At 47.5% G+C, this 13,667-nt stretch overlaps 1 protein-coding gene across 1 annotated transcript in view; it reads left to right on the forward strand.

Moving 5' to 3' along the window:
• The window catches only part of LOC138643351 (NFX1-type zinc finger-containing protein 1-like), a 341,406-nt gene that overhangs the window by 269,658 nt on the left and 58,081 nt on the right, over positions 1–13,667 (forward strand). Inside the window, exon 15 of the mRNA XM_069732273.1 lies at positions 555–650. Within this exon, the coding sequence (XP_069588374.1) occupies positions 555–650 (96 nt within the window). The remainder of the gene's footprint in view (positions 1–554; positions 651–13,667) is intronic.

Genomic DNA, 13,667 nt, shown 5'->3' on the forward strand with positions numbered 1-13,667 from the left:
ACACAGATATAGCGGGGCAGGCCAATAGAAAAACGGCAGGCCAGACGTAAATTACAATAGCCGCAGGTGGCCGGAGCCTGCCGATATTTACTGTGGGAATGACAAAGGTGGGGGGAGGACAAAAGGGGAATATTGTGTCCCCTCTGCCCAGGGCGCAGCCTGTGGGCTGATGCATTAGGGACATGCATCTCACATGGAACCAGTTATACATACATATAACTGCACAACATATTCTGGGTGCTGAGTGGTTCCGTAACACGTAACACACATTATCCACATGAAGCAAGAAGGAGGACGGTGATCGTAAAAAGATGGGAGGTGCCATGCTAAGAACATCGACACGTCTCGGACTGGACCGTCCTGCAGGGGAGTGTAATCAAAGTTATTTTTCTTCTCTTACAGGTCGGGTTGGGAGCAGATATACAGCATTCTTGAATGCTGTATATCAGCCCTGAAAGGTGGTGGTTGTATCTCATATTGGCCAAACCTGATGACAGGTTGCCTTTAATAGTGCATAATCTTCCACTGACACTAATATGCCCTCTCATTTTCAGCATCGCATGCGTCCAGAAATTGCTCAGTTGCTAACGCCTCACATTTATGACAAGCTGGAGAACCATGCTTCAGTGCTAACCTATGAAAACATTAAGGTAAAATACTGAAATAAACATGGTAGAGCATTGCGTATAATGAAATCTCATATTAATTTTCTTTTCTGTTATTGTGTAAATATGCTTAACCACTTCTGATTGTAGTCAGTTTAGGCCTACCTGACAGAACCCCATTTTTAAATCTGACTTGTCACTTTATGTGTCATATTATGTTTTCTGACAAATTGTATTTTATGTTAGTGGTAAATTTAGATTCAGAAAATGATCTTTTTATGAACATATTGAAAATGTGATGTAAAATTTACAACTTTCAGAATTTTCTGAATTGTATGCATTTTAAAACAATCATTTAGCACAAAATAGTTAATAAATAATATTTACTATATATCTACAATGTTTTGCGGATTATAAAATGCACTGAATAATAAGACACACCCCAAATTTAGAGCATTAAAATAGGAAAACTTTTTTTATATAAAATGGTGGTGCGTCTCATAATCCGCTTTTACAGTAGCTTACCTGAGTGTTGTCACGGTGGAGCGTGGTCCCAGACAGCAGGTTTGCTGCTGCAGGAAGCATCTGGCGGCAGCAGCAGGAGATGTTGCAGTCCCCAGTCTAGTAGGAGGTGGTGTTCGGCAGAGGTAGGAGTGGGGTGATGCTGCAGGTCCAAGGCTGGTAGGAATGAGTGTTTGGCGGTGCGAAGGCTCCACCAACATTACTCTGTCGCCTCATTGGGGGACACAAGACCATGGGTGTTATGCTGCTGTCCACTAGGAGGCGACACTATGCATAATCTGAGAAAGATTAACCGTGGCTCCTCCTCTGCAGTAAACACCCCTGGACGGCGTCAGCCTTCTCCAGTTTTTGCTTAAGGTACCTTCACACTGAGCGACTTTAGAACGATAACGATAGCGAACCGTGACGTTGCAGCGTCCTGGATAGCGATATCGTTGTGTTTGACATGCAGCAGCGATCAGGATCCTGCTGTAAGACCGCTGGTCGGAGCTAGAAGGCAAAAACTTTATTTCGTCGCTGGATCACCCGCTGACATCGCTGAATCGGCGTGTCCGGAATAGCAGATATACTGGCTCACTCAATAAGTGTTCATATGTACATGCCCTCAGAGTCACATATAGAGCAGTTCAACATGAAACCATCTGCTACCACAAAAGTGTGATGTGTAGTGTGTCTCCTACACGATTAGTCAATGCAGTTAGTACACCTGAGGTCAATGCCTCATTATTGTCCGATACCTGATCCAATGTATCTCTTATGAGAGCTCATTTGCATGGGTGATTTATAAGTTTACACCCTAGATACCATACAGATTCGACATGTATAAAGGTCTTCAGGTATCTGAGATAAAAACTAAACAAAATATTCAAAGAAACAGAGAAAAAATAATAAAAAACAAATGAAAAATGTCTGCTACATCAGGTATCACATATAGTTTCTCTCATTTAGATTGGACCAATGCATATAGGAGCCCAGAACAGCTGAGGCCAATCCCTCATTGCTAAATTAGGGTATAGCAGCAATGGCTTAGGAAGTCATCCACTTCCTAAGCCATTGCTGCTATACCCTAATTTATGAATTCAGCAGGAAAAAAAAAAAATCAGAACGTATCGTTCCTGATCACGTCTGACCACTTTTAACTAACAACCCAACAAAGTCAGCCACTAGATTCTAAAACTTAACATTTAATATGTATACCTTTAAAATTATGTGTGCTTTAAAAACAATTTGGTGCTCATGTTTAACCGTGCACTAGACAAGAAAAATGGCATGATCTCACCCAATTGCTGTCTCTCTTCTTGTTATAGATTCTTGTGCTTGTTGAGAGCACGGCGTGGGACGGAGACCAATAGACCTTTTCCGATGGGGGGGGAGCAAAAATAGGTAGGGGGGGAGGGTTTGAAGCTATCTTCCCTGTCGTGCCCCGTGTATAAGACTCCCGCCCTGACAAGGGCAGTCCCCAAGTTTGAGCCTACTTAGTGAAGCCCTTTAGTTAGTATAACCACCCTGGATAATGTGTCCTCTTTCTTTTTCCAACGCGTTTCCCTCCCCGTTACGGGGGTTCATCAGGGGAATAAAATGTCCAGGTTAAATGTCCAGGTTAATGGAGGTATTCTGCAGTGGCAGACATAACCTCATTCAGCGGCGTCCTCCATGTGAGGATAAGGCAAACTTGGGGACTGCCCTTGTCAGGGAGGGAGTCTTATACACGGGGCACAACAGGGAAGATAGCTTCAAACCCTCCCCCCCTACCTATTTTTGCTCCCCCCCATCGGAAAAGGTCTATTGGTCTCCGTCCCACGCCGTGCTCTCAACAAGCACAAGAATCTATAACAAGAAGAGAGACAGCAATTGGGTGAGATCATGCCATTTTTCTTGTCTAGTGCACGGTTAAACATGAGCACCAAATTGTTTTTAAAGCACACATAATTTTAAAGGTATACATATTAAATGTTAAGTTTTAGAATCTAGTGGCTGACTTTGCTGGGTTGTTTGTTATACCCTAATTTATCCCCTGATGAGCCCCTATACTGGGAAGGGGCGAAACGCGTAGGGATGGCGAGATGGGACGAACTACGTCACATATTCAGATAAGTTTTTATTTGTCATAGCAGACTGAGCATAGCACTTATTTATAAAAAAGCAATGAGGGATTGGCCTCAGCTGTTCTGGGCTCCTATATGCATTGGTCCAATCTAAATGAGAGATACTATATGTAATACCTGATGTAGCAGACATTTTTCATTTGTTTTTTATTATTTTTTCTCTGTTTCTTTGAATATTTTGTTTAGTTTTTATCTCAGATACCTGAAGACCTTTATACATGTCGAATCTGTATGGTATCTAGGGTGTAAACTTATAAATCACCCATGCAAATGAGCTCTCATAAGAGATGCATTGGATCAGGTATCGGACAATAATGAGGCATTGACCTCAGGTGTACTAACTGCATTGACTAATCGTGTAGGAGACACACTACACATCACACTTTTGTGGTAGCAGATGGTTTCATGTTGAACTGCTCTATATGTGACTCTGAGGGCATGTACATATGAACACTTATTGAGTGAGCCCGTATATCTGCTATTCCGGACTTGAGATACACTGTATTAGGTATCGAATAGAGATATTCACAACTATTTTCATCTTGTTTAGTCTTTCTTTACTAGTACTTTTTGTATAAGTCCTGTGTATAGGTCTGCCTCTATGACCTTTAGGTCATGATGTACTAATAAAGACAGTGACACATTGGTATACATACTAGAGGTTTTTATTTTTTATGACCTCTGAATGTTTCTGAGCAAAACATTTCTGTGCTCTACTGTACCCCTGAAAATTTTGGGTCTTGATTATTACCTGTTTACCATCATTCATACTATAGAATTTTTTTTATTGATCAATATCTAGATCATTTGTTGATACAGTCCATGGGGTACATGTAACTTAGTGAACATTTACGCAGCACTATTTTGCTGCGTCGTTTTTAGTAGTATATTTTTGTTACACTTTTTTTCACTCTTTTTTACACTTTTTTCTCACGTTTTTGGTTAGTGTGACCTTTGGTCAATTTGTGTGTATGTTATTGGGATCTGGGCGTGGGTAGTTGGTAGGGCCCAGTAGGGCAAGAAGGGACAGTCGACGTGTGGCGGGGGCGCCACATCGAACTTTAGGGTGCCAACCTCCGCTGTTAGGTAGGCGATAGCTACTATAGGGACACCTAACAGGGACTGTATCAGGAATACATTTGTTACTATTTCCTGAATTTTTTCTACCCCACCCGAACCCAGGTGTTTGATGTTGGTAGTCATACATTTAAGTATATTTAATTGTCTGAGATTTTTTAGATATCATTAATAAAGCATTTTTTTAGGATATTGCGTTTTTTTGGTTGCTCAATAAAGTATATCCTTATACTATTCTAGTTGGTTGTTTAAACATCGGGTTACTAAGCGCAGGGCCGCGCTTAGTAACCCGATGTTTACCCTGGTTACCAGTGTAAATGTAAAAAAAACCAAACACTACATACTTACATTCCGGTGTCTGTCGCGTCCCCCGGCGTTCTGCTTCCCTGCACTGTGTCAGCGCCAGCTGGCCGTAAAGCAGAGCACAGCGGTGACGTCACCGCTCTGCTTTACGGCCGGCGCTTACACAGTGCAGGGAAGCGGACGCCGGGGGACGCACAGACACCGGAATGTAAGTATGTAGTGTTTGGATTTTTTATATTTACACTGGTAACCAGGGTAAACATCGGGTTACTAAGCGCGGCCCTGCGCTTAGTAACCCGATGTTTACCCTGGTTACCAGGGGACTTCGGTATTGTTAATCGCTGGAGAGCTGTCTGTGTGACAGCTCTCCAGCGACCACACAACGACGAAACAGCGACGCTGCCTCGATAGACATCGTTGTCTATATCGCTGCAGCGTCGCTTAATGTGACGGTACCTTTAGTGTCGCATAGGAGGCACACCTAAGATTTTTTACTCCGTTTTTTTCCGACGGATTACAGATGAAGAAAAGTGTGTCTCCTGTGAGACTCCCGGCATGGCTCCTTTCTCGGCTCCCTATTATGGGGTGCCCGGTTGAAGTCGAGATGGCTTTTTCCCCATGTCGCTCCTTCCCCAGTCCCTTGGGTGCTGGTTCGAAGTCGAGACCCCCCTTCCTTCCCCAATTCCTTTTGGTTTCTGGGTTGAGGTCGAGGCGAGGATAAACCCCTTGAAGGTCATAGCAGCACCCTCCCTAATCTCCCTCTGGGGGCATTAGGTTGAGACGCCTCAGGTAGGGCCTGTACAGGCAGCACTCTGCAGCTCCCAGCAATGGGCCAGCACACAGCGCCTGCATCCAGGGACCCGAGCCCAGCTGAGGTCTCCTGTCGGGGCCGGGGGGAGTGCAGGCAGGCATGGCACAAGAGACACAGGGCTCCCTGCGCCCCTGTCTCTGCGGCACCACCAGCTCTATACTGCCTCAGGGGGATCCGTCACTGGGCCCCCCTTCCGCTTCTAGCTCCACTGCTATCCTGCCTTTATAATCTGGTGGGGTCCGGTTCAGATCTGACCCCCTCCCGGACTTCCGTGCTGGCATGGAGCCTTTCTGGGCATCAGGCATCTAATTTAGGTCGCAGCTTCGGCCTAGCTGAAGCCGCCACTTCCTCTCCGCCCCCGGCTCGCCCCCCGGATGACAAATATGACACTCTACAGTGTCATAGAGGGGGCGGATTGAGACAGAAAGGGCGCATTTTTACAAAGCTTTGCCGCCTTTTTCCTCAGCTCTCCGCCTCCTTCTCCCCCTGCCTCTTCTCCTCGTCGGCCATTTCTACTGCAGCAAGGATTAACCCTGCATCTCCCGGTCAGCAAGACCAGGACCAGGCCAGCCAGTCTCCGGGGGGCACAGGACTGTGGTTCTTCGGCGCTGGACCTAGGGGCAAACTGGTGGGGTAAGATTACAGCTGGGTTGTTTTACTCGACTGTGAATCTATATTCCCTATAAGGCTCTCCCATAGGTTCCTGTGCATAGCTACCCCTGTAAGGTCCTTTGCATAGCCAGCTCTTCTACACTCTGTGCACTATGCTGGGCTCAAGGTCCAAGAGAACCAGGCAGGACTGCTATTATGCATTCTGCACAGCCTGCGGGACCGCTCTCCCCAGTGGCAGCACGTACCGCACTGCCAGGACTGCACTCAGACTACTGTGTCAGAGCCCCAAGAAGCCCCTGCCAATGCTTTGGTGTCTAATGCCACGCCGGAATGGGTCACTCAGATGTCGCAATCTATGACGCAGTCTATAGATAACCTAACCTCCACATTGCTTCAGGCTCTGCAGAGTCATGCCTCAGCTATGACCGTTACCCAGCAAAGGGAGAGCTTGACTCAGGGACAGGACGACCCTGGCACATCCACGTCTAGGTCAGGATGCAAGCGGACCCATAGGTCAAGTCCATGTGCGTCATCCCATAACACACGGTCATCCCCTTCTAGGGAGAGACACCGTAGTTCCAGGTCATCTAGACCGTCCCCTTCCAGGGGCAGGCAATGCAGATCTCTGCAATCCCCGACCAGAGAAGGCCTCCGCCCCAGCTCACCAGCAGGAGATGCCTCAGTGATACACAGGATTCGGAAGGCATCTGTGACTCCGACTCAGACAATGAAACGGAGGGGTCCCTGACCCACATCCCCCCTAGCAATACAGTGCTAGTTGAGGACATCCATCGGGTGCTGGACATTTCTGATCCACCACCAGAGGCCCCAGAACACAAGATTTCCTTTGAAGGACCTCTGAAGCGCCTATGGTTTCTCTAACCACCCAGAGTTTAAGGCGATCCTTAAAAAGCAGCTCTCACAGCCTGAGAAAAAATTTGCTAATCACAAATATCTGGAGGCGAGGTACCCCTTCCCGCAGAAGGATACCAAGGAATGGATCTCCCAGTCTCTAGACTAGCAGCACAGACCCTCCTTTCACTGCCAGATAGCTCAACTATCAGGGACGCAGCAGACCGGCAGCTAGAACGCAAAGCTCGTTCAATTTTCGAGGCCTCAGGGGCATCCTTGGCTCCCACGTTCGCTTCAGTTTGGGCTACCAAGGCCATTCTGGCCTGGGCCAAAAATATACAAGCTGGCCTACAAGCATCCGCTCCTGAGCTGTCAGACCAAGCGGTTCAAATAGCAGTCGTAGCAGATTACATGCTTCATGCAGCTCTGGATTCAGCAAGGGGCGTAGCGGGGATAGCATCAAACGCCATCACAATTCGGCGTATTCTCTGGCTGCGGGAATGGAAAGCGGATGCAGCCTCAAAGAAGTCCCTCACGCACCTCCCCTACCTCAGTGGCTGACTTTTTGGTGAACAGTTGGACACGATGATATCCAACGCCATCGGGGGTAAGAGTACCTCTCTTCCCCAACTGAAACCTAAACGCACTTACAAGAAGCGTAACCAAACTCAATTCCGATCCTTTTGGAATTCTTCGGGCTGGTCCATCTCACGTCCAGCACAAAATCGTAAGCTTTCCCCACGCAGGGACAACTCACGATTGACGCAATGGTCGGACAAGACCTGGCAGTCAAAAGCAGGCCAGTCGAAGCCCAGAGGAGGAAAATCTCAGACTTTCTCCTCTTCATGACTCCGGAAGACACCACACCTGTAGGCGACCGACTTTTGCTCTTTCATCAAGTCTGGCAGCCTATTACAGAAGACAGGTGGGTCAGGGAACTAGTGTCTTCCGGATACAAGATAGAGTTGACCTCCAACCCACCGGACTGATTCTTCCTCTCTGTCCCCTCAAAACCACCAACCAAGGCTCGTGCCTTCCGACAAGTGGTCTCCTCGCTTTTTCAAGCAGGAGTCATAGTACCGGTCCCCACGGCCGAGCGCTTCCGAGGGTTCTACTCCAATCTATTCGTAGTCCCCAAGAAAGGAGGCAGCGTGCGGCCCATACTGGACCTAAAACAACTCAACAAATATGTACGGGTCCGTCACTTCCGCATTGCGTCCATGGAGAAGGGAGAAAATCTCACCTTCATAGACATACCAGATGCATACCTGCATATACCGATTGCACCTGCCCATCAGAGATTTCTCAGGTTCGCAATCGACCAGGACCACTACCAGTTCGTGGCTCTCCCGTTCGGACTTGCCATGGCTCCCAGAGTGTTTACCAAAGTCATGGCAGCCATCATGGACGTCCTGCACTCCAGAGGCATAGTAGTCGTTCCATACTTGGACGATCTACTCATCAAGGCTCCCACCTTCAAGGACTGCAAGCTCAGCGTCTCAATCACAATCGACACTCTGAGTCGCATGGGCTGGTTAGTCAACCTACAAAAGTCATCACCAACCCCGAGTCAGTCTCTGACCTTCCGGGAATGCTATTCAACACCACCAGGGGTCTAGTGCCCCTTTCCCAAGAACAAGGCACTGGCTCTCTGCCTAGGAGTTTGCACCCTCCTCCGCAAACCCCCTCGATCTCTCCGGTTTGCCATGAGAGTCCTCGGCAGGATGGGGGCAGCAATAGAAGCCGTTCCATTTGGCCAGTTTCGCCTCAGGCCTCTCCAACTAGCCATCCTCAAGTCCTGGGACAAGAACCCTTTCTCTCGACAGGGAGTTCCGGCTAACGTCGTCAACCAAGAGGTCCCTGCACTGGTGGCTCAAGCCAACCTCGCTAGCAAAGGGAAAATCCTTTCTGACAGGTCAATGGAAGGTTCTGACCACCAATGTGAGCCGGACGGGCTGGGGTGCAGTGCACCTACACCACAGGGCAAGTGGTCCCCAGTGGAAGCGACCATGCCCATCAACATCCTGGAAATTCGTGCCATCCTCCTGGCATTGAGGGCCTTCCATCACTTACTGGCAGCCTCTCACATCAGAATACAGTCAGACAATGCCACGGCTGTGGCATATGTGAATCACCAAGGGGGGACCCGCAGTACCCAGGCGATGCGAGAAGTGTCACATATCCTCCACTGGGGGGAGGGCACAGGGTCGGTTCTCTCGGCAGTCCACATTCCAGGTGTGGACAAGAGGAAGCAGACTTCCTCAGCCGACAAGGAATAGACTTCGGAGAGTGCTCTCTCCATCCCGAAATTTTTTTGCCAGATCTGCCATCACTGGGAGACCCCAGATATGGACCTAATGGCATCCCACTTCAATGCCAAGGTCTCCAACTTCATGGCCAGAACACATGATCCGCGGTCGCTCGGAGCAGACGCTCTGGTTCAGGACTGGAGTCAGTTCCAGCTTCTGTACATTTTTCCACCTCTCCCCCTGATATCCAGGGTGGTGAGGAAGATCAAGCAAGAGGGAGTTCCAACCATCCTAATCGCACCGGACTGGCCCAGACGTACATGGTACGCCGACATCGTACAACTTACAGCAGATGCCCCCTGGCGTCTCCCTTACCGCCCTGATCTTCTATCACAAGGCCCGTTCTACCACCAGAACTCAGGGTCTCTCAATTTGACGGTGTGGCCCTTGAGACCTGGGTTCTAACCCAGGCAGGGCTCTCGCCGAACATCATTGGAACCATGATCAGGGCACGGAAGCCAGCCTGTGCCAAGATTTATTACCGTACCTGGAAACCTTTCTTTACCTGGTGCGAATCTTGTGGCCAGACCCCACTCCCTTATTCCCTCCCCAAAGTACTTGGTTTTCTCCAATGGGGACTGGAGGCAAGGCTGTCTCTGGGCTCACTTAAGAGCCAGCTGTCAGCCCTCTCAGTGCTTTTTCAAAGGCGCATTGCTACCAAGCCGCAAGTAAGGACTTTTCTTCAGGGGGTCTCCCGATTGGTTCCCCTTTACAGACAACCACTAGAAACGTGGGACCTCAACCTGGTCCTGACAGCATTGCAGGCACCACCCTTTGAACCCCTTAAGGGGGTCCCGCTCCGCCTTCTCTCCCAGAAGGTGGTTTTTCCTGGTGGCAATCTCCGCTACGCAGGGTGTCTGACCTGACAGCACTCTCCTGCAGACGGCCCTTCCTGGCTTTTTCACCAGGACAAGGTAGTTCTCCTTACGGTCCCATCCTTCCTTCCGAAGGTTGTGTCCAACTTCCACCTCAATGAGGAAATTTCACTGCCATCTCTTTGTCCGGTTCCAGTTCATAGAGTGGAGAAGGCTCTGCATACGCTTGACCGTCAGGGCATTGCGTATGTATGTGTCTAGGACTGCGTCCTTCCGGAGGTCTGATTCTCTTTTCCTTCTTCCGGAAGGCGGCCGCAAGGGTCGGCCAGCTTCCAAAGCTACCCTTGCCAGGTGGATCAAATCCACCATACAAGACGCCTACCGCCTTAAGAATTCTCCTTTTCCAGCCGGTATTATGGCACACTCTACATGGGCGGTGGGGGCCTCCTGGGCCATTCGCACCAGGCTTCGGCACAACAAGTGTGTAAGGGGCCACTTGGACTAGCCTACACACGTTTACTAAACACTACAGGGTTCATACCCAGTCCTCAGCGGACGCGAACCTGGGTAGATGTGTTCTGCAGGCGGCGGTGCCCCAAGTGTAGGGGCCTGTCTGCACAATATTCGTCCATTGCTTCCCACCCAGGGACTGCTTTGGGACGTCCCACGGTCCTGTGTCCCCCAATGAGGCGACAGAGTAAAGGAGATTTTTGTGTACTCACTGTAAAATCTCTTTCTCTTAGCCTCTAATTGGGGGACACAGCTCCCACCCTGTTGCCCTTCCGGGCCGTTGTTACTGTTGAGTTCTCATATTGTTTGCTTGAGCTCATACATAGTTGCCTTCTTATAGGCATGGTTTGCACAGAACTGGAGAAGGCTGATGCCCGTTCCGTTAGCAGGATTATATCATGCCAGAAACCAGCCCCAGTAGCATGGAAAGTTAAGATGAGAAAAGGATGTGTATTTGTGGATCAAGATAAAGGAGCAGCCCATTGTTAAATTATATATTTAATTGCCTTAAGGGCACAACAGAAAATACACAATAGCTATACATATGCAGTGGTCAGATATGCAAATACAATAATGGTAGGACAAAGGGACAAAATACGCAGAATATAAGAGTCAGTTACCCGTCAGATGAAAGCCTGGCTTGTGGCCTGGCCCTCTGTTCCTTGACTTCTCCCTACACGATATGCCGTTGTGACCTCCCCAGAGAAAAAGCAATGGGCCTTTGGTTCACTCCTCTCCTGCCCTCTGGGCTGAAACTAAATCCACTCCCCTTGACACTGGCACCCCAAAACTCCAAAACCTAAGATGGTTCATAACTCCTTAATGCACGGTTTTGGCTCCATCGGATCCTGCCGGGCCTTTGCTACACGTTGAGACCAAACACAGTTTTGCTTCCTGATTTCTACTAACTATTCTACACAATGCCCCACCCTAGGGTGCTAGAGCTGATCGAGACACTTGGAGGCGTTTAACCCATTTCAGAAATCACAAAACTGTAAATGATGTGTGGCTAGGACATATGATAAGTCCATGTTCCCCTTACGAAATCCTAGCTGTCTCAACAAGGCAGTTACATGACATGGATTCCATATTGCCAGCAAGCCTTCTGTCCTGAGATTAGCTGGCTCAGAGTGTGAGATCTGTCACTCACAACCTTTTGAGGCTTGACCACCTGCCGAGCTAGGTGTCCTGTTACAGCTCCATAAAGGAAGGGGGTTTTATAATCCCATGCCAAATAGGATACAAATGATTGACATGAAATGATATCCCCAATATTGTTCACATATGACAATTTCACTTTTGAAGTAACTTTGAGGGGCCTATATGTCTGAAGGCCCCCAAGAAAAACACCATTTTAGAAACTACATCCCTCAAGGTATTCAAAACTACTTTCAGAAAGTTTGTTAGCCCATCATTTGCATCTCAAGAATTAAGGCAAACTGAAAGGAAAAATAAAAAAATATATATTTTCTTTACTAAAATGTTGATTTAACCTACATTTTTAATTTTTTCATCAAAGTACGAGAAATTGCATACCAAATCATGGGGTTCATTTTCTTCTGAGTACACTGATACCACATGGTATCAAATACTGTCTTGTCAAATATGATGATGTCAGAGTGAGGAGTGCTATTATTTATAGTTGGGTCTAACATTTTCTGGGGTAGTCTTGTGTATAGATAGATCCGTGGGAGTAGGATATAGGGCCAGAGGCATGTGTGCTGTATTAGTAACAGAAATTTTAAAATCTGAGATAGGGAGTTTCTCCTTTCATTTTGAAATTAACTGATTTGTTCTTTAATGGCCTCAAGATGTTTTCCCAGCATGGAGGAAAGAATAAACTTGGAAGTGGCGGGGGGAGGTCCACTAGGGGTATAATATTGACCTCAGAGTGTGCTTTTGAAGATGTTTCAGTAGGTTTAGTAATATAGATAGTGGAACCCATCGAGGGGATAAAGGGTCTGGTAGTGGTGGTATCAGTGGAAGCATTGCTAGTACTAACTGTATGTGTAGTGTTTATCTTATTGGGAGATATTTTGTTCGTAGACTGGCCAGGAGTAGTGATGAGCAAGTGTACTCATTGCTCGGGGGACTTCTGAGTATTTATGACTGCTCGGAGATTTAGTTTTCATCCCGACAGCTGAATGATTTACAGCTGCTATCCTGCTTGATTACATGTGGGGATTCCCTAGCAAACAGGCAACCCCCACATGTACTTAGGCTGTAAATCATTCAGCTGCCATGATGAAAACTAAATTTCCAAGCAGTCATAAATACTTGGAGGTCACCCGAGCATGCTCGGGAAAACCCGAGCAACGAGTACACTCACTCATCACTAGCCAGGAGTGTTTTTCTTGAACTTTCTGTTTACAAAATTTCTCTCTATTATTTAACAATGTTGGGGTAATTAACGTACCATATTTTTCAAATAAGAAGACGCACTTTTTTCCCCAAAATTGGGGGGAAATGGGGGTGCATCTTACAAGGTGAATATACCTTACCGGTCGTGGTGGAGCAGGGTCCCAGGGTCGCTGCTGGAGGAGTTCGGAAGTGTGAGACCCTGCACCGCTGAACACCTGTAGTGTCGCACATTCGAACACCGCTTTCTTTCAGTCTGGAGTCCGCAGCATCACCCCACTCCTGCCTCCGCCAGCAGCGACCCTGGGACCCCGCTTTACTGCAGTCAACCCCAGGTAAGCAATAAGACGCCAGGATTATAAGGAGCACCACCATTTTATTTAAAAAAAAGTTTTTTTTCCTATTTTTCTCCTCAAATTTTGGGGAGCGCCTTCTAATCCGGAGCGTCTTATAAACCGCAAAATACGGTATTTGCAGAAGTGATTAAATGATCCTCATTGGGGTTTTTATTAACTACTCCTTTTTCACAGCAGCACAGTCTACCAGAAGTCTGTCTCCTACTTCTCTTCAATTTATCCTGAGTACACTGTAACACGCCTTTTAAAACCACAGGTGATTTACAGAATTTTATAACAGTGGGTCGTAAAATTGTAAAATTACTTATTTTTTTTCACAAAAATGTTGCTTTAGCCCTAAATATTTTTTTTTCACAAGGGGTTATAGGAGAAATTGGACCCCTGGATAGGCAGTCCCGGTACACTGCAAAGCTCAGAAGGGAAGAAGCCCCA

Source organism: Ranitomeya imitator, chromosome 6, assembly GCF_032444005.1.
Source record: "Ranitomeya imitator isolate aRanImi1 chromosome 6, aRanImi1.pri, whole genome shotgun sequence".
In the NCBI taxonomy this organism is placed as follows: Eukaryota; Metazoa; Chordata; class Amphibia; order Anura; family Dendrobatidae; genus Ranitomeya; species Ranitomeya imitator.